At 37.9% G+C, this 20,498-nt stretch overlaps 1 protein-coding gene across 2 annotated transcripts; it reads left to right on the top strand.

The window, feature by feature from the left end:
• The first annotated feature begins 839 nt into the window (after window positions 1-839).
• On the top strand, window positions 840-14,211 carry LOC101745641 (uncharacterized). Of its 2 annotated transcripts, XM_004921649.5 has the most exons (14): window positions 840-1,088; window positions 2,088-2,307; window positions 5,049-5,197; window positions 5,900-6,017; window positions 6,525-6,737; window positions 7,206-7,442; window positions 7,845-8,030; window positions 8,445-8,963; window positions 9,048-9,143; window positions 9,501-9,632; window positions 10,360-10,614; window positions 10,840-10,885; window positions 10,981-11,057; window positions 11,254-12,017. In XM_004921649.5, the coding sequence occupies exons 2-14, from the start codon at window positions 2,122-2,124 to the stop codon at window positions 11,866-11,868; spliced, it is 2,829 nt and encodes a 942-aa protein (XP_004921706.3). In that variant the 5' UTR covers window positions 840-1,088; window positions 2,088-2,121; the 3' UTR covers window positions 11,869-12,017. The 2 variants fall into 2 exon arrangements, with proteins under 2 accessions (XP_004921706.3, XP_037875453.1); XM_038019525.1 differs by lacking the exons at window positions 10,981-11,057; window positions 11,254-12,017 and adding an exon at window positions 12,027-14,211.
• The last annotated feature ends 6,287 nt before the right edge of the window (window positions 14,212-20,498 follow it).

Genomic DNA, 20,498 nt, shown 5'->3' on the forward strand with positions numbered 1-20,498 from the left:
TAGGCAAACGTTCCAACAAATTTTAGTTTATAGCTTTAAAAACTTTTACGATATCGAGAGCTACACAGTACATGGTGCAGTGAACAAGTAAGTGCTTAGTGCGAACTAAGCACACTGTCTATGAAGCCGAAACATATGACTCATGACTATGAATTTGAATTAAAGGTTACACAATTATGTTTGTGCTTCACTTAGTACTGTCTAGAACTTGAACTTAAAACCGTCGGGGCCTAAAGGATAAGACGTCCGGTGCATTCATGTTGAGCGATGCACCGATGTTCGAATCCCAGGCGGGTACCAATTTTTCTAATGAAATACGTACTCAACAAATTATGCTCATGATTAACTTCCACGGTGAAGGAATAACATGGTGGAATAAAAATCAAACCCACAAAATTATAATTTGCGTAATTACTAGTGGTAGGACCTCTTGTGAGTCTGCGCGGGTAGGTACCACGACCCTGCCTATTTCTGCCGTGAAGCAGTAATGCGTTTCGGTTTGAGGGTGGGGCAGCCGTTGTAACTATACTTGAGACCTTAAAACTTATATCTCAAGGTGGGTTGCGCATTTACTTTGTAGATGTCTATGGGCTCCAGTAACCACTTCATTCCAGGTGGGCTGTGGTTCCAGGTGGGTTCGTCCATCTACCTAAGTAATAAAAAAATAAACTGTTAGGTAAGTAAAACTGCGTAGGTATGTATGTGTGTAGTCCGTAACAGTCTTTTAAAGTTTTTGTAGCATTTTGGCAGAAGTCAAAGCTTTATTTCCTCACTATGGCGATTCAATTTTAAATAACTATACAAGCCATTTCCATAGATAATATAGTTAAGTCATTTTTTTATTATTATTTACGACATAAAATCCGTCATACGGCATATGGCCTCATGAAATTGTCAAAATTTTTGTAAAATAATATTGCATTAAAATTGTTCATTGTACAAATCATGTTTTTTCATAGATCATGACGAAAAGTTCACATTCCATATTATTGTAAGTCTCCTATGGAAGTAAAGTAATATTGACACTTAATTTTGGAAATATATTCACGTTGCGCGAGGTCGGAGAATGAAAATCTATTGGTCTAAGAGTACGTACGGTGACAGCGTTTTGTATTTCTAATTTTATTACTTTCCTTGCTGTAGTAATAACTATCCTTATGTAGATTAAACATATTGTAGAACCGTACGTGTTGGTAATGTGCATTGCTGTACTTTAATGTGGATAGTCTTTAATGTAATGAAATGAAGAGTTAAAAGGTGGTAGGTAGCTTACTGGTGGTAGGGCCTCTTGTGAGTCCGCGCGGGTAGGTACCACCACCCTGCCTGTTTCTGCCGTGAAGCAGTAATGCGTTTCGGTTTGAAGGGTGGGGCAGTCGTTGTAACTATACTTGAGACCTTAAAACTTATATCTCAAGGTGGGTGGCGCATTTACGTTGTAGATGTCTATGGGTTCCAGTAACCCCTTAACACCAGGTGGTCTGTGAGCTCGTCCACCCAACTCAGCAATAAAAAATAAAAAAACTATCTATCTATCTATCTATCAGCCCATGGACGTCCACTGCTGGACATAGGCCTCCCCCAAGCCTCGCCACAAAGACCGGTCCTGCGCTGCCTGCATCCAGCGGATCCCCGCGAACCTTAATAGGTCGTCGGCCCACCTTGTGGGAGGCCTACCCACGCTACGTCTCCCAGTACGCGGTCGCCACTCAAGAACCTGGCAACAAAAAAAAAAAAAAAAAAAAAAACTGGCGAGATAAAAATTTACGTCTGTGTCAACGGGTTCTGGTATGTTTTTTATTTCTTTGGCATCGGAGCAATCGATAAACGTCTTCAATATAAATCCAAAGTATTTTGAGATGTTAAGAATCATTTTTCGTGGTATCTCTTCAGGGGTGACTTATCAAAACGAAATGCACTACTGATCGCTACATGTACAAGCAGGCTGGTGGAATCTATTAGTGCGCGTCAAATTTGGCAAATTTTTTTTTAAATATGTATATCGATATCCGCCATCCAGGACGCGTCTATTAAGTTTACTTCTAAATCAGTGGCTGCCGGAGGATTTGAATATCAATTTCGAATTGCAGATTAATAAATTAAAGCCATTGCTCACTTAAGAAGATGAACCAAATGCCGGACTGCCTGCATCGTCGCAAGAAAGCCCTAGACAGACTCATTAGAGAATTAAGTGGAACTCCTTGCGGCTCGAATGTCCAGTGTCGCAACGAATGTGGCGATAAAGTCGCCGCGCGACTGATGCGCGACTTCTGGAATATTCTGAAGGAAGATCCGTCATGTAATTTGGCTGTTCGTATCGTTTCACTGTATTAAATAGGCGTCTTTAAGGATATTTCGATAATCCAACACACGGAGCGCTTAGATGTTTGTAATTTGTACAATATTTAGTACGGGGTGTCAAGATGATGCGATCCTTTCAATCGCCTTGTTGGCTTAGTAGCTAGTGATTCTAAAATAGGTACCTCCTAGGTACCTTGTCGTATTCATTTGAGACTGGATGTCCAGAAAAAAATAGATTAGTTAAACATATCTCAGGATTTCTATGTATCTAGTTAAAAACAGGAGCAAATCCTAGCTTAGGACCGATGAGTGTGGAACGTACGTAATGTTTATTTAAATCTTTGCTAAGTACCATTCAGCTCTGGTATGAACTCTCGTCCTCCTAGATGTTTCCAGATCGGGCTGACTTTTGCGAATTAAATTTGTCATGGCAGCTTGGCAATAAGGAAGTCTGTGAGTTACGGTAACGAATTAGTTTCACCACAAGCACATCGTCTTTGCTGTATCGATTAAAAACTTTTTGGGTTTTTTTTTTCTTTTGAAGATTAGCATTAAATAGCTCATTATGTATTCAAGCACTAATACCAAGATGGCGAAATAATACCGTTTTTTTAAACCTGTGCCATTAAGTTATTGATGGGTTAAGAAGTTTCAACTAGCAGAAGACGTGGTCATAGCATTCTGTTTTGACTATAGAGTATTTTTTTTATTGCCCTTTTAGGCAGACGAGCATATGGCCCACCTGATGGTGACTGGTTACCGTCGCCCATGGACTTCAGCAATGCTAGGGGCTGAGCAAAGCCGCTGCTTACCGCTTAATACTCTCCAAATGCCTCGTTTGAAGAAGGACATGTCATAGCGCTCGGGAAACATCGTAGAGGGGAGCTCATTTCATAGCCGGATGGTACGTGGCAAAAAATACCTTTGGAAACGTCGATGTCGATGAACGCAGCGGTTCCAGATAATATGTGTATTTAATGTATATGATAATGTGTGTGATTCCAGTTTATGTAGTCCATGAAGGATTTCAACTTCATAGTGTAATATAGTGATCGTATTATACCGTGATAGGTAAAGGTTAGATGTAAAAAATAAAATAAAAAAGTATCGACTTAATATGGCAGCTATAAGCCAGTAAAGCCTGCGTGATGAGCACGCCACCGATTTCTTTGATGTCATGAATTTTATATAGCAAAAGTAACGATATTGGTTTTTATCCGAGCGGGTTTAGCGCAATTAACTCTTCTACAAGTGGTAACGGTGCTAATAATACATACACCTACGGTTTTTTTATTTTATTTTACTAGAGTAAATTGAACTACCTCGTGATTAGAATACACGTGCAATATTTTAAAAAAGTAATTCAAAGTCTGTCTAATTTTTACTGGTGGTAGGACCTCTTGTGAGTCCGCGTGGGTGGGTACCACCACCCGCCTATTTCTGCCGTGAAGCAGTAATGCGTTTCGGTTTGAAGGGTGGGGCAGCCGTCGTTACTATACTTGAGACCTTAGAACTTGGGTGGGTGGCGCATTTACGTTGTGGATGTCTATGGGGTCCAGTAACCACTTAACACCAGGTGGGCTGTGAGCTCGTCCACCCATCTAAGCAATAAAAAAAAATACACCAAGGTCAAATAGTAGTCGTCGTGGCCTAACGGATAAGACGTCCGGTGCATTCGTATTGAGCGATGCACCGGTGTTCGAATCCCGCAGGCGGGTACCAATTTTTCTAATGAAATACGTACTCAACAAATGTTCACGATTGACTTCCACGGTGAAGGAATAACATCGTGTAATAAAAATGAAACCCGCAAAATTATAATTTGCGTAATTACTGGTGGTAGGACCTCTTGTGAGTCCGCACGGGTAGGTACCACCTCCCTGCCTATTTCTGCCGTGAAGCAGTAATGCGTTTCGGTTTGAAGGGTGGGGCAGCCGTTGTAACTATAATTGAGACCCTTAGAACTTATATCTCAAGATGGGTGGCGCATTTACGTTGTAGATGTCTATGGGCTTCCAGTAACCACTTAACACCAGGTGGGCTGTGAGCTCGTCCACTCACCTAAGCAATAAAAAAAAAAAAAAAAAATATAGGTTAAGCTTTAAAATTGCATTCACATTTACATTAACATTTATTACTCTTAAATAAATTAACCATGTAATTCGGTTTCTTAGTTTCATATCTGTGAACTTTGTAGTTCATATTTGTAAATCTTGGTTACATTAATTACAGTGGAAGGGATCGTATAGCGTTCCGTAGCCATAAAAATGTCGATGTTTTTTGACGTTCTTTAGTTTATTCGGACATTCTTGACATTGCATTCATGAAATTTAGAAGGTAATCTGACTCTACCTACCGCAGAAAGCGGTGCTTGGTAATTACGAATATCTACAGAGTTCCTAGATATGATATTCCTTTATAAAAAAGAACTAATATACTGGAACATGTCTGTACTCATCATTAGTTCGGTCATAAAAATTAAATTGTTAAATAGGTACGTTTTACGAGAGCCCTCACTTTTGTTTTGCCTGAATTGTCTTTTTGCTTTTTAAATTACACTCACGGGGCTCAACCCGGGAGGACTTGTTAAGACTAGTCCTAGGAAGAGCAGTGCTCAACTTAATCTATAATCGGATCAGAAACGCAGCCCACTGAGAAGATCTGGCGAGACCCTCAGTGTGTAACTCATCTATGAGTTAAAGGCACGTCATTACGTAACCGTCCATCTATATTTTTATTTTTTTAATTAGCACGAAGTCCAAAATCGGCTTTGCGCACGACCCTCGTCTCGCTCCTGCGATAGTTGCTCGCATCGGCAACACATAGCTTGTTATATGGCGGGTCGTAAACGTGACGACGGTGACGACCAGAGAAGGGACGCTCTGAACAAAGTTAAAACGTTAGTATACGAATATAATTAAGTTATCGATTAAGTTTATCGTCACATTCGATTGCGATTGGGGCAATCCCTAGTAAAGGCGTCAAGAGACGGAAAGAAATATTAAAAAAATAATTATAATATAATGGTATATTAGCATTGTTAGAAATTTGCACAGCACTTGCAAAACATGCCATTGATTAAAATACTATCGAGAGAAAAAAACTTTACAATTTCTCATGGGTCGAAGTATTATCGTTACATGAAAAAAAGAATCATATATTCTAATTTTACTTACAGTACTGGTGAGTCCTTAATTTTTATTTTATTTTAAAAGTATTCATTATTCTGTGGTTGGAGAAGCTCTCAGAAAATACAATAAAACAAATTCGCCCATTTATATTCGCATGAAACAGATTCACTTTATAGTATTTCTAATGTGCAATAAGTAACATTTTCATCATCATCCCAGCCTGTCCACTGTCCCCTTCTGAACATAGGCCTCTCCAACTGATGTCCAGTGCGGTCGGTCCCTTGCCGCCTGCATCCAACGTGACAAGCGATTTTCACCAGGTCGTTGGTCTATCTGGTCACACTGCGCTTGCCAGTATGTGGTCTCCACTCGAGGATCTTTCTGCTCCACCGGCTGTCCGAGCTTCGCGCTATGTGGCCTATTATTTTGAAATTTAGAAATTTCGTCTTTATTTCACAATTTTGTTTTAGTTTTTGTAAGAATAATCCTGATCCGAAATCAACGCCGAGATGCTGTACATCGCAGTCTCCGGCGCTGAGCGACAAGGACATTATACCGCTCACCAAAATCCTTTGTAATCTCAAGGAGGTATAGTGAATGACGAAGATATATTTGATATAATTGAAGTCGGTCAATTAGAATTTGTTCTGCGTAGCTGATGGGCGGATGAGCTCATTGGAACATCGAATGTTGAGCCGTTTACAGAGCCCATAGATTCGTGCCACAATTCTGTACTGAATAAGAATTAATAGTATCTATTTTGTGTCCTATTTAGTGATGCTATAGTATTATTTTAGTTGTTAAGCAAAAATAGAGCAAGCCATATAGATATTGATCAACCTTAATCTATTTATGGAAATAGTTATGATCTCTCGAAACTGTAAACGGCGTGGTGGTATCCTAGTTTGATTGTATTTTTATGAAAAAATAAACACCATTTGATTTAGTTGGCATTGCTGGCGGTCAAGACCGACGGTAACCGTTCACTGCTTGACGGCCCATATGCTTGTCTGACTACAGAGAAAATTAAAAATAAATTGAGAAATAAATTTACACTAAACTCTATTGTGATTATTATCACATTTGTTACTAAAGGCGGCCTCATTCGACAAGCAATGCGATGCGAAAATAACAGCTCTTATGGCTGCCCAAAAAGAGCTTCGAGATCAGATACAGAATCTGGAGAAGAGGGAAAATGCAGGGATCCAATTGCTGAAACAGGCGGACTGCATGTGGACGTGCATGGAAGACGCTTACAAAAAGAAAGTAGAGGATTCGCTGGAGAGGCAGAAGACTTTGTTGGAAGAGGTGATGAAATCTCGTAGCTTTCTTAATTGATTGTCATCATAGGCCGCGAATAATGAAAATATTCGGCGTAAAGCTCAGAGGCTTAGATTAATCGAGAGGTGGTCAAGAACTTGATAATTTAATTAATTTTTTAATTTTATGGGTGTGAGATGCACCTGGCGTAAAGTGCTTACGGGGGATCATAGTTACGACGTGAATCCACTGATAGATAAAGTCGGAGTCTTAATTGTATCGTATTATGAGTGCCCTACCCTCTAAATCAGAGCTGATGATTGTTTCACGGCACAAATAAGTGGGATGGTGGTACCCACCCTTGTGGACGTACAATGCGCCCAGTCACTAACAAATGCCGAGGGAAGAGATGACATGTTGCTGTCCTAAGCTGACCCAATACCGCCATAAATTTTGTACCCAAACCTCTTAATAATAAGATAAAATTTCATGTTGAAAGCTTTCATTTCATTTCAGTTAAAAGAAGTTGAGACCAGTGCAACGAAATGGCGTAAAAACAAAAAAGATTTAGAATCCCAATTGAAAAACATTGAAAAATGCGAAAAAGAAATTAAGGAGAAGATAAATCTAAAAACGAACGATTTGAAATGCGTCAACAATGAAATTGACGATTTCCAAAAGAGAATCGATAAGAACAAAAAGGAAATTGATGCGGCGACTAAATCTTTGACAACGAAGAAACAAGCTTCTGACGTAAGTACCCGCGGACGATTGGATGTAGTAGACGTCAAAATCAGTATTAATCACAACTAATATAAGTACCTTAAAAATACTTAAAAATAAAATAAATATAACTTAAAAATACTCAGATAATCCTTAATACTGATTATAATGATAATATAGTAGTTAAGTAATAGGGGGTTGTTATGGAAGGTACTACATCTAGATCTGAGTCTGTCTGAGAGATACCGCGTTTTGGGACTATAACTCTGCACCCTGGTGCAAAGATCACGATGGTAATCAAAGAGGAAGTAAAGGCACAGAGTTGCAAAATTGCAATAGGGAGTATGGGGTTTAAATACCTCGAAGATAGTTGTGATGATTCAGAACCATTTTGTTTAGGAAAAAATTGAGCCAATCATTTTTCATTCACAGCTAAAAGTGGCTAATTTAGCATCAGATATAGCGAAAAAACAAACTGTTATATCGGACGAAACAAAGAATAAAGAAAAAAAAGAGAGAGATGGTATCAATTTCGTGAAAGACGCACGAGAAGACCTGCAGAAGCTCTGCAGGGTTTTGCTACAGAAAAGGATCGAAAACGAAGATTTGAGGGCAGAGGTAAATTTAATTTGGTCTAAATTTGTATACAGATTTCTTTTAGTGCTAAATTTTTGTTAATAATTCTTTACTCATGTCGTCGTCGACATTTCTCATGTCGACGGGTTCAGGTAATCGCTTACTAATAGGTGTAATTTACTAGTTAGTATTGTGCAGTCGTTCTTTTAAACTCCATATTGATAAAAAAGTAAAGTGTATTTTACAAACCTACCCTGATTTAACATCTGTACGTATTAATTTGTATAAACATGGTTGCTGTTCAATATCGGCACAAGATCACTGTACACTTTCCATTATTTATAGTATGGATATTTGCACATAAAACCGATTGAACAAGAGTAGGATTTTTTAAACAAAAAAGCATCGTAAATCTCACAGAATTCTCAATTTACATTCATAATAAATCTATTCTAGAGAGATGCACTCAACCTCGAAATTGATTTACTAAACAAATCTCATGACGCATGTCAAGATAAATGCGCTCAGAAGCAACAATCGATTTTAGAGGAAATCAAATTAACTGACCAGGAAATCGCAAAATACAAAACGAAATGTGTTAAATGCCATCAGTGTACCGATACTATTGACGTCAGGAAGTATTGCACCGACTGCCCTAGATGCTCTGTTGAAAGGGATTGTCTATACGAAGACGATAAATGTAGGCCAGACGATACGTTGGATTGTGTCTGTATGAGCGTCAAAGAGAAACTTCTAGATAACATATTTGACAATATGTATACCGTGCTAGAGAGGCAAGCGAAGACCGAAAAAGGAAAAGCTGTAGGTGGTGCGATATTGAAATGCTTGAAAAAAAGTAGAAACGGAAAATTGGATGCGGCCACAAGGAAGTTGCTACAAGATTTCGTTTTGACTACAGTTAAGCAACATTTGAACCTAACCATTGTCGGCGGTGCTGTGAAAACTAGATGTGAAGTTAGTGTTTTTTAAACTCGATCATACTCATCGACATTATAAGTAATATTCGAACAAGTATTTTTCAAAATGACTGAATTTCAGATGGACCCTGAAACACATAAACAGTTGATGCTTTGCTTGAAACAAGTTACAGTCGTTGGACCTCCTAAAGAGGATAAAGGGACTGCTTCCAAAAAGGTTCTTATGTAAATTGTTTATTGGGTATTGTGAGGTAGTTGTATGTAGTTGCTTTTTCTCTACCTCTTCACTGGTAGCCTAAGGGGCTATTCCAGCTACACGCGGTCGGGTAAGTGAGCTCACGGGCTCAACCTGAGGAAATATGCTAACACTAGCCTTAGCAAGAGCAGTGCTTCGCAGAATCTACTATCGGATCGGAAACGCGACCCACTCACGAAACTCAATGGGCTGGCTGTACTTGCGGTTATATCTATTAACATAACAAATGTATAACATCCATAAATGGAATTATTAGGCGGAAATAAAAAGGATAAAAGATGACATAAACATTTTGAATAATGTCCTAATCTCTCCCAGGAGTCGTGCCGTCGCTGGGGCGGTGAATGCAACTGTCCGAAAGGTGGCAAAGGCTGTGTGTGTGATAAAATTGCTCCGCCTCTACCACCAGAAGAACCTTCAATTCCAGAAGGAGTAGATAATGCAGAAACAGTACGTATTTATTATATTATCGAGTCTTTTCGAAATAGGCATATAATGTTATTTTTAGAGATAGTTTTTCTTTTTATAATGCAGTCATCATCAAAAGATATAATTAGAAATCGTTATCCAATTTGAGAAATGCAAATAATGCATTGGTGTTAGGGCTGTTTGAATTTTTGTATAAAATACGTTTTGATCTATACTGATATCTATACCAATATATATATCTATAGTGGTTTTTACGGATGTTCCGGTATAACTACTGAACCATGTATCCGATTGACTTGAAGTTTGGCATTCATGTAGAAAATACATGTACTTAATGGATAGGCTAATGTTTATATGAGCGTTGGACTCCCTAATAATAATGACAATAAATAATAATGTTAATTTTAAATTCCCAGCGAAGCGGGCGAGTACGGCTAGTTTCCTATAAAGTTCTATTGCAACTTGTTATACTTTATTCATCCTATTCACAATATTTACTTTACCTGTGAGTTTTAGCTATATACAAGATTTCCACTGTTTATAAATTTTAATCTCTTTGCGAGGCTATTTGTTGAAGCCATTAATCAATCGGCTTTCTCTTGTAAAATTAGTTTTATCTTATCAATATTCGAGCGTTTAGTTTTATCATTCTTAAATAAATAAATATATATTAGTAGCAGCTCTGCTTGTGACAACTATGCCGAAACTCGATTAAAAACCATTGAATTCGAATCGTAATTGCTTTCAGTGTAAAGTTTCATTTTGTCCTCGCAAAACGTCGACTTCGTGCGGTCCCGACGTCGCCATGCAAGCCGTGCCTAGTAGAGTCGGAGCCGAGGTGGCTGCCCTAAAGCCGGACGCTTGTAAAGACTCTACTTGTGCCTATCCGAAGAACATGAGGGCGGCTCAGTGCGTGCTGGGACCGGAGATACTAAATTCGCCAACCAAAGGCAGCAGATTATCAGTGCCTTTTCGACCAGAGATTCCTGTTTTGGACGAAAAGGTTGGTTTCTTTTAGCGCACCCGAAACGGGACTAAACATTAGATATACAACTATTTAAGCAAAAACTTGTTCGATCCGAATATAAAAAATCTAAACTCCAGTTGGGCGCTCTTTCTGTATACTTTGGCTTCACTAGTCGTTAGCTGCTCTGAGAATAATAATAACATGAAGAGTTTATAGTACTGAACAAAGTAATATTTTGTGGTATTTTATTTTCAATTTCAGTTCTGCGATTGCAGTATATCTTCAGTCAAATCTTGTGTCTGCAGAGGTAAGATTTAGGAACGTATTGTAAATAAACGTGGGAGTACAATTACATTTATATAGTTTGATTTGACTGTGACGCTGATTTAATATCCTTTTTAGATTTAGAGAATAGTCCACGCGATCGTATTATTGAAGAAGTAATGGGAAGGTACATTGAGGTCCAGCCTATAGATAAAGTAAGTTACTCGATGTTTGCCAATGAAAGTTTGGTTTTCAATAAATTATGCTAGATTTTGTTTTTGTATGTGTGGCATGATGTTGCAAAATTTGAAATAAATTTTTCGTTACCTTAACATGGTGGTTTTATTTTGATCCCGAAAATTCAACCACCATGTTCTCAAGGAGATGCTAAGGTTAGTTAAATTTTCTTAGGTAGCCAATGTGGGTGAAATACAGTTTGGAGAGATCGCGAAAGCTTCTGGTAGCTCGACGGGTTATATCATTTCAAGACCGCTTTCATCAATGAGCGATGAATTCGTACCTCAGAGAGAATTTGTACAAAACGAAAATGTTCAACGTTATACAACTGCAGCAGTCGATGCTAATAACAAAGACCATAATGTAGTTAAGCCATTCCTAAAAGGCGATTTTTATGCAACGCCAACAAATGAATATGGAAATAAAGTAACTACGGGAATTGCTGTACTATTGAATAAAGATAATTCAGTAAATCGAGCTGTGCACAGAAATACGTTGAACGAAAAAACTGATACAACAAATTTGACTTCTAAGGACAAAAATGGAGATATCGGTGGAAAAACGGACGACAATATCAAGTCTTTGATAAATAATATAATAGTTCCTGATGGAGAAATATTAGATAATGCAAATTTTATGTCTCAAGTAGAGTTTGTAACCGTTGACTCTTTTGTAAGGAGAATCGAGATATTGACAAAATATGGTCGAGACGATTTGAGTGATGTTACCAGAGATGAAATAGAAGTTGAAACACAGCTACTACAAGAACCGGATTTGAAATCTAAATGAAATTAAGTATTTATTATTAATTATACACTGATATCGGATTCAACTAATAAGTGTATCTCAATATAGTTGTCCTCAATAGCTTTGTACTCCCACGTAAAATAAGCTCCTTCTGTTTGTAATTTACTCGTTTTAAAATTTATTCATACCATTTTCAACAGATGCAAAAAAACTAAAAGTCGTTATTTGCGAGGGTTGCAATAAAGAAAACTGTGATATTTTATGGGAAAGAGCGTTAAAAGCTGTTTGTCCTCCCTTTAATGAAGATTCGAAACTTGTACATAAAAATAATGACGATGTTTTGTTAGTATCAAAAGATAAGAATAATGTGGAAGAAATAGTGGCAGAAAAAAATGAAAATCATACTAACATCTTAGAACATATTATAAATCTAACAAGTTCTAAGTCTGGTACATTAATGACCGAATTAGATGAAAAAATTATAGAATTTATCGAAAATGGAATCAATGAAAATAAATTAGCCTACGTCAAAAATATAAGTCCAGAAAGTATTGTTGTAGGGTTTGATGATAATGATGAATGTGTTCAAAATCGAAGTAGGATTTCTATTAGAAAGACCAGCTCTGGTTCGAAGTATTTGGAGATACGTAGCGCTAAAAATTCTGTTAAGAGTGAGTTAAACGTAAAAAGTAATAACTTAGAAAAATTAGTGCACTCGAAATCCTTGTCACCAGAAAGATTAACAAAAACACGCGAAAAGTCGTCATCGTGTAATTTCAATAAAAATTACATTAAAAAATTAAAGAAAAAATCTTTGGATTACAAAAATCGTAATAATATTACTAAATCGGCAAAAAAAGACGATGAAAAAGATAGTACTCAAGTCAACAAGTTGAAAATAAAAATTTCAAACAAAATTATTGAAGCACCTGCTATTCTAAAGTTGACGGCATCACAAAACTTTAAAGTACTTATGAATAAAGAATATGAGAGTTGGTTTAGCCAACAATTGAAAGAATGCATCAAAAATGGTACTTGTAAATTCAAATTGCATAAAACCAATTCTGGAAACTATCTTATAGATCTTGATGAAAACGATGAAGCCAATACTAGACATTTACTCAAGATGACTTCGTCTAAGAGTTTTAAAATTGTTACAGACAGAGAAAATAGTAAAAACAAATGTGAATCAAAAGAATGTGAAGATTTAAGTACCCAGCGTTCTTTTGATTTGCACGTAAAGTCAAAAAGTGATTCGAAAGTGTACAAAAAAGACAAAAAAGTTCCAGACAGTCAAACTTTAATGCAATCTTCTGAGTCATTAAAGAAAACTCCTTCTGGTAAACTGATCGTGGTTCTAGATAAAGACACAAAGACAAACTTGATAAATAACCTTAAAAACTATTTGGTCGATTGCAATGGATTTGTGCCGGTTACTAAAACTGAAAGTGGTGAAATAATAATCGATTTCAATAGTAACAAATCGACTCTTAGTAAGGGTTCGTTAAAGATTACAGCTTCAGGAAATATATACGCTATTATAGACGAGAGCCTTCTTAAAAGTGCTGATCAAAATCAACGCCACAATAAAAACTGTATCTATAGCAATATTCGTGGATCAGAGCATTTAATAAACAAAAATAGGTACCCGAATAACAAATCTATAGCAACTACATGTAATGGAATACCTAATGAAAGTACGTGCGATGTACTTAAATGCGTATGCCATAATTTACAATGCTTAGCCAAAAATATTGAAAAGCATTCAGAACAAGGAAACATATGTACACCTAGAAAATCCTTTCTCAACTGGACGGATGTTAAAACAAATGATATTAGAAAAGCGCGTAGATCAAATTTGAATACTTTGAAAGATTATCCGCATATAGTAATAAAACCGAATTCGAATGATTCAAATGTTAAGTCTAAAGAGGAATGTTTTTATGTAGTAGAAACAGGATGTTCGTTTCACAAAAATCGATATGTAGGGGTTTCGAATGAGCTCTTGAAAATCTCTGGACCGTGTAATGTAATCCAAGATAAGACTATTAACAGAAACGACAGTAAATTACTTGACCAATGTAAAGTAATAGATGACAGCTATTGGGACTCCTTGAGATATTTACCACCACAGCTTCCAGCGTTTTTGAAAGACGTAGAATATAAATAGCTCTAATCATGTATTTGTTTGGTTGAAAGTGTTCTTGATCCACGAGTGAAAACATAACAGAAAATGTTGTCAGTAAAGCGTGTACGTAATGAGTATTGACTGATCTTTTTGTATTTCGAGATATTATTTATCATTATTTATCATCTTGCTTGCAATAATCGTGTACGTCTTGATTTGTGTTTGAGACTAGGAAATAAAAATAGTAAAAACTATAATGGCTCTGTTTTCTTTGCATGAATTTATTAATTTGAACCATTAAGTTGAATTGAGTGTATTTGTTAGCCTTAGGATTATTGAGTTGGTTAATCATTTTTTTTCCTTATTCCCTATTTTTATACCCAAGAATCCGATATATACATTTATAGAAATGTGGGTATATCCTAAAACAGGGAACAACTTTAGAGGAAAGAATGAGGAAAACGTTGTCAAAGATTTAGTCGCCGCGTCAATTTCCTTTTCGAGATATTTAGGCAATAATATCCATGGAGTTAATAAGTATCTACAACATTAACTCTATTAAAATATTAAATTTATAGTTTTATCAATCAGCGACCGCGTCGCGTTTATTCTCGGCAGACTCTATCTGTAAGCGAAGTAAAATGTCCCATCGGGACAATGTGACACTTTACAAAACTTGCTAAAGGCCCGTTATGACCTACGCGAGTGTTGTGTTCGCTCGCGCAACCCGCATACACATAGAAACCCTCCAATCCCGCTTTTTCAGGTTAGTGGTCGGACCTCCGTGGTTCGTGAGGAACGTTGATCTACACGATGACCTGGACCTCGAATCCATCCGAAAACAGACGAATACAGCGTCGGAGCGTTACTTCGATAAGCCTATGCGTCATGATAATTGCCGCCGCTTATTACTACCCGAATCCTGATCACGCAGGAGCCAGTCACCGTCGACGTCCTAGACACGTCCTTACCGATCTGTTAGATGCAATAACAGTTGCATTAGACGCCTTTAGCTATTAACGCTAGGAGTAGGGACCCCGGTAACCGTACTCGTGAAACCTAACCTAGACATCAGCCCGCTGAGTTTCTCGCTGGATCTTCTCAGCGGGTCCCGATTTCGATCTGGTAGTAGATTCGTTCGCGAAGCAGCTGCCCTTGAGTTGTTAGGTCTCCTTTGGAGGCGCTCGGGCAGCTGTTAGCAAATACCACCCCTCCTGGCTGAGCCTGTGCTCGCCCACCTGTCCTGGTGAAACTGGAGAGCCACAAGTAATGCCTCGTTCAAAAACATATAATTTTACAATTCTACTGCTGTTTCTGACGAAGATATGGTGAAAGAGATGATTGTAATTCGGACTGCTGAAAAAGATATAGTCTTTCTGTGAAAGAAACGTACTTTGTGCTGGCTTTTGTAGGCTACACTAATCATTCGAATCTGAGGGTATACCGTTCCGCCTTCCCCTTAGAAATGTTTTTTTTTGGGTTAGGAAAAAATCTCGAACTTTCACTTTCACAGCGTTTCATTTGAAAGGGTGAGATTTCTTGAATTTCGACAAGGGTTTCCGTAGCCCAAATTTCACATTGTCCTTTCGGTTTCTCAGGGATACATTTCTGTTTTAACCTTTAAGATTGCGTTTATTTTAATGCAAGTGAAACCTAGTGGTAGGATCTCTTGTGAGACCGCACGGGTAGGTACAGTGACAGAAATAGGCGGGGTGGTGACCCCGCCTATTTCTGCCGTGAAGTACCTATATAGAATATATAAGAAATGTTTGAAGGTTGGGGCAGCCGTTGCAACTATACTGAGACCTCACATTAGAACTCACATCTCAAGGTGGGTGGCAGCATTTACGTTGTTGATGTCTAACTCCGGTAACCACTTAACACCAGGTGGGCCATGAGCTCGTTCACCCATAAAAGCAATAAGAAAAAAAAACCTCAAAACATTCTCGTTGTAATATACATAAATCAATAACTAGACGAGTTCTATCTACTACTAAAGAATAATATTTTTCACCAAGTAAACTCAGGGCAATTTCAGCTTTCTGTTGGATTTCCTCCCACTTGACTTTGTGAAACAAAATGAAAGTCGTATTGTCTATTTTATAAACTTTGAATTCAGAGAGCACCTCTATTCGTATTTCCTCTCAGGAGTCGTACCTATTTTCCCTTACAGCGTTCCTAATGACTTTCCACAGCCATATTTTGCCAGACCGTGTCTGTTTTGCCTTAGACGCGACGCGAGTGTTGCAGGAAATGGTTAAAACTTTTCTCCTTATAGGGATGTGATGAAATTTTATTAAATCAGTGGTCCGGATTGTGATTTGTGTCGTTATTTCTCATGGGGAGACGTAAATTAAGAATGATTCCTTAAAGCAATGTCAGGTTCTAAATAACTTGAGAGGTGACTAAGCCCATGCCGAATGGCATTCGTTCTCTTACTTTGGCTTCACCAGTCGCTAGCTGCTCTGAGAATAATAATTGCATGAAGAGTTTATAGTTTTGAACAAAGTAATATTTTGTGGTATTTTATATTCAATTTCAGTTCTGCAATGCAATATATCTTCAGTCAAATCTTGTGCCTGCAGAGGTAAGGTTTAGGAATGTATTGTAAATAAACGTGGGAGTACATTTATATAGTTTGATCTGACTGTGACGCTGATTTAATGTCCTTTTTAGATTTAGAGAATCGTCCACGCGATCGTATTATTGAAGAGGTAATGGGAAGGTAAAGAATACATGTGAATACATATGATGCACGAACTCTAAGTCTCTTAAAAATTTTAGTAGTGGAACTTTATTTCTTAGTAGCATAGGCAAGAAAGCTCCCGAGCCTATTTGATATTAAGCGGACAAGTAGGTACAGCGAGTAGTGGATTGGTACTACCCATTTTGAAAGAAAAAAACCGTTAACATTGTCAAGAGACGTCTATAACTCTAGTACTAAGATCAGGCATAGCGATCCCGGCATCCGTACCCATCAAAGTCTTCAAAGATTTGGACGTGAAACCTAACTAATTCATTAGCCCGTTGAGTTTCTCGTCCGACCTGCTGAGCGAATCGCGATTCCGATCCAGTAGTAGATGCATTCGCGGAATAGTTGCGACTAGGCTGTAAGGCGGTTGGGCTGCTGTTCGCAAATCCTATCCCCACTGGCTGATTTTTCCCCCCCTACCTATTCACTGGTAGCCTAAGGGACTATTTTAGCTACACTCGGACGGGTAGGTGAGCTCACGGGGCTCAAACCGGGTGTGTTGCTAACACTGGCCCTAGGGCAGTGCTTCGCAGAGTCTACCACCGGCTCGGCATCGCGACCCTCTGAGAAGATTCGACGAGAAACTCAGTGGGCTGTGTCTATGGCTTAGTTCGCTCGTCGAACTCTTCGTCGTAATCGACGAGTTCAACGAGGACGGTGACCGGTGCTTGAGAGGCCTAACCACTGGATGAGTTCGTGCTCGCTCACCTATCCTGGTGAAACTGGAAAGGTCTATGGAAAACCAGTAAACCCTTCCTCCAAAAAAAAGTTAACACCGGAACGCATGCTTTGCGGCAGAAAAAGGTAGGATGGCTTTGTCTTCAGCCTGTGATTAAGTACTGGAGCGGTTACATACCACGTACAATCAGATTACTTCCCATAATTGTCATAATTATGGCCATTGTCTAATGATACATATTATGAACTGTTTTGTGATTCTATTCATAGCCAGCCACTCGCTTCTCTATCTACATTTATTTACTGTGCGGACTTCACGATTTATAAAGCAATTATTTTTACAGTTTTTAGTTTCTTTTTGACGTTGTGTATTTTAATTATTTTTTCGTTGGTCTCGTAGGCTGCTAAGCCCAACACTCCACGCACACCGATGATGAGTGGTCGTAATGTCGTCGCTCACGGACGTTAACGATGCCAGAGGTATGACCAAGCCGTTGTCTACCGCTTAGGATATTCTTGAAACCTCCTTTAAAATTTACATGTCAATAAATACATTCACAAATACATACAGATGGAGTTGAACTGCATAGAGGATTTTAAGGAATTTCGTCCACTTATAATTGTTATGTAGTTTTAGATTTGGCACTTATTTTGTGTTAGGATATTTCTGACGATAGTTTTTAAAACATGAGTTTCATAAAGTTTGTTACCTACATGAAGAAACTGAGAATTGAGTATCGAAACGCCAGAGTGGTTCCAGTAAAGTCGAGTGTAGAGCCTGCAAAGATTTCTCGTAGCGGGTGTGATTCGTTTTGTCGAATAATTAACTCATGCGATTTAGGAAGGTAACATATGAACTAGCTACTACTACTACTAGGTACATATTAGCTCCCAAGCATGATGTTCTCAACGTTTGTTTTTTAATTGCCCTTGCAGGCAGACGAGCATACGGCCCACCTGAAATTATATTTAAACTGAGTTACCAACATACCTACCAATACAAAATTTGGCATTTTAAAATGTTATGTAAGAGTGCAATTTTTACAACTGTCAGTTTTGGCGGGCTTTTACCACAGATTATAGCAATGTGTAGTGAACGCTGCCAGTGGCTCTAGTTATTTATACCTAGCATCCGCCACACATATAACTGCTGTTAGAAATACAATTTACACTCATACTCAAATAATAAATGATGCCTGATATATTCTAAAATTTGCACAAAATAATTTTGATAAATTTATTTTCTTTGGTTTCACGAGTTGTGTAAACAGATAAAACTATTTTTATGATTTAATTTCGCTTTTTTTATTTTTATTGTATTTATTTATTTATATAACCTAGTTGTAACTATACGTGAGACCTTAGAACTTATATCTCAAGGTGGGTGGCGCATTTACGTTGCGGATGTCTATGGGCTCCAGTAACCACTTAACACCAGGTGGGCTGTGAGCTCGTCAACCCATCTAAGCAATAAAAAAAAAATTTAGATCAATTTAAAACGTGTCTGCAGTCCTACATGTAACATGTTTATGTTTATAATACATGTTATGTACTGCCGATTACATATAGTCCGAAACACTAGACGCATTATTTCGAAGGGCATGATTCATTTTTATTCATCGCTCTTAGTTCAGCTCCCGAGTCGGGAAAAAGTTTTGAAAAATGTCTATTGTTTGTGGCTGGAAATGTATAAAGTTTGTGACCTGAATCGTTGATTGCGTGACCTGCAACAATGTGCTTATATTAGAATATAATGTTGAGTTTTAAGCAAATAACACAAGTTTTTAAGTGGAATTTAGTGCTGGGTTTCCAGTTTATGAGTCCAATTTAGAATTTTAATGGCTCGTAATTATGATTTGATCGCCACGTTGGCTTAATGAGTGGTAAACCATAGTTTATGTTAATCTCAATAGTTTTAATAAAATGTTAAATGAAAATGTAACATAGTACTGTAGTACTAACACAGCATTTGGAATAACCGTTAGAATTTCCATTTTAAGACTTGTAAAAGATACAATGGGGTGTGAATTTACTAACAATAAAACATAATCAAAGTTCGAATCAATTGGAAAATTTTGTCGATAATGTATCAAAATTATTATATTTACTGGTCGTAGGACCTCTTGTGAGTCCGCACGGGTAGGTGCCACCGCCTTGCCTATTTCTGCCGTGAAGCAGTAATGCGTTGCGGTTTGAAGGGTGGGGCAGCCGTTGTAACTATACTGAGACCTTAGAACTTATATTTCGAGGGCGCTATATATGGGTGGCGCATTTACGTTGTATGTCTATGGGCTCCAGTAACCACTTAACACCAGGTGGGCTGTGAGCTCGTCCATTCATCTAAGCAATAAAAAAAAATATATATTTATATTTAGTATACATTATTATTTAATACAATTTATTATTCTGCTTTTTGCAGAATTAAGTGATCGCTAAGTTGAGATTTAAATTTGCTAAGTAACTAACTAACAAATGGAATTCGACGAAGGAAGTCGATAATTCTTAGTAGCAAGCGTAAGTGGATTCCTGTGTCGCTGGGATGTATGCTGGTTTAATCCTTCCATTGACATCGATGGTATTACGAGGAGCATTGTCAAGAAAATGTTAGAGACATGTGGATTAACGTCAATATGTACCATAGTGTTTTATTTTCATTAGTCCTGGGAATAATTCAACTTCACGGCGTCACTTCACAACTGAGATTGAGTTTTTTTTTTTTTTTTTAGTTTTTTTTTAAATCGAATTCAATGAAGAATGGACTGCAGCATTTACCAAGTTCTCGGTGGTGCCGTTGCTAGTGCTCCTGAAAGCTGAGTCCGAAATTCGTGGATTCCCACACCAAGCAAACATTAATTGTGTGACGAATAGGTTTGCTTGTTCTTGTCTGGGTGTTTTAATATAAATATACGTATAAAAGTATGTAAATCAGTCTCCAGTTCCTATAGTACTGCGAATCCTAGTTTGACCCCCGGGTAACCAAGTGTGACTCCCAATTTCCAATGGTTGGGATCGCAACCAGTAGGGCGTGCTGAAAGCTTCACGACTTGGAAGCTGCATCTTGCCTATTTCTGCGCGAAACCAACATTTCTTCTTACTAAAAGAATACGAAAGCCA

The sequence above is a fragment of the Bombyx mori genome, chromosome 23, assembly GCF_030269925.1.
Source record: "Bombyx mori chromosome 23, ASM3026992v2".
Classification (NCBI taxonomy): Eukaryota; Metazoa; Arthropoda; class Insecta; order Lepidoptera; family Bombycidae; genus Bombyx; species Bombyx mori.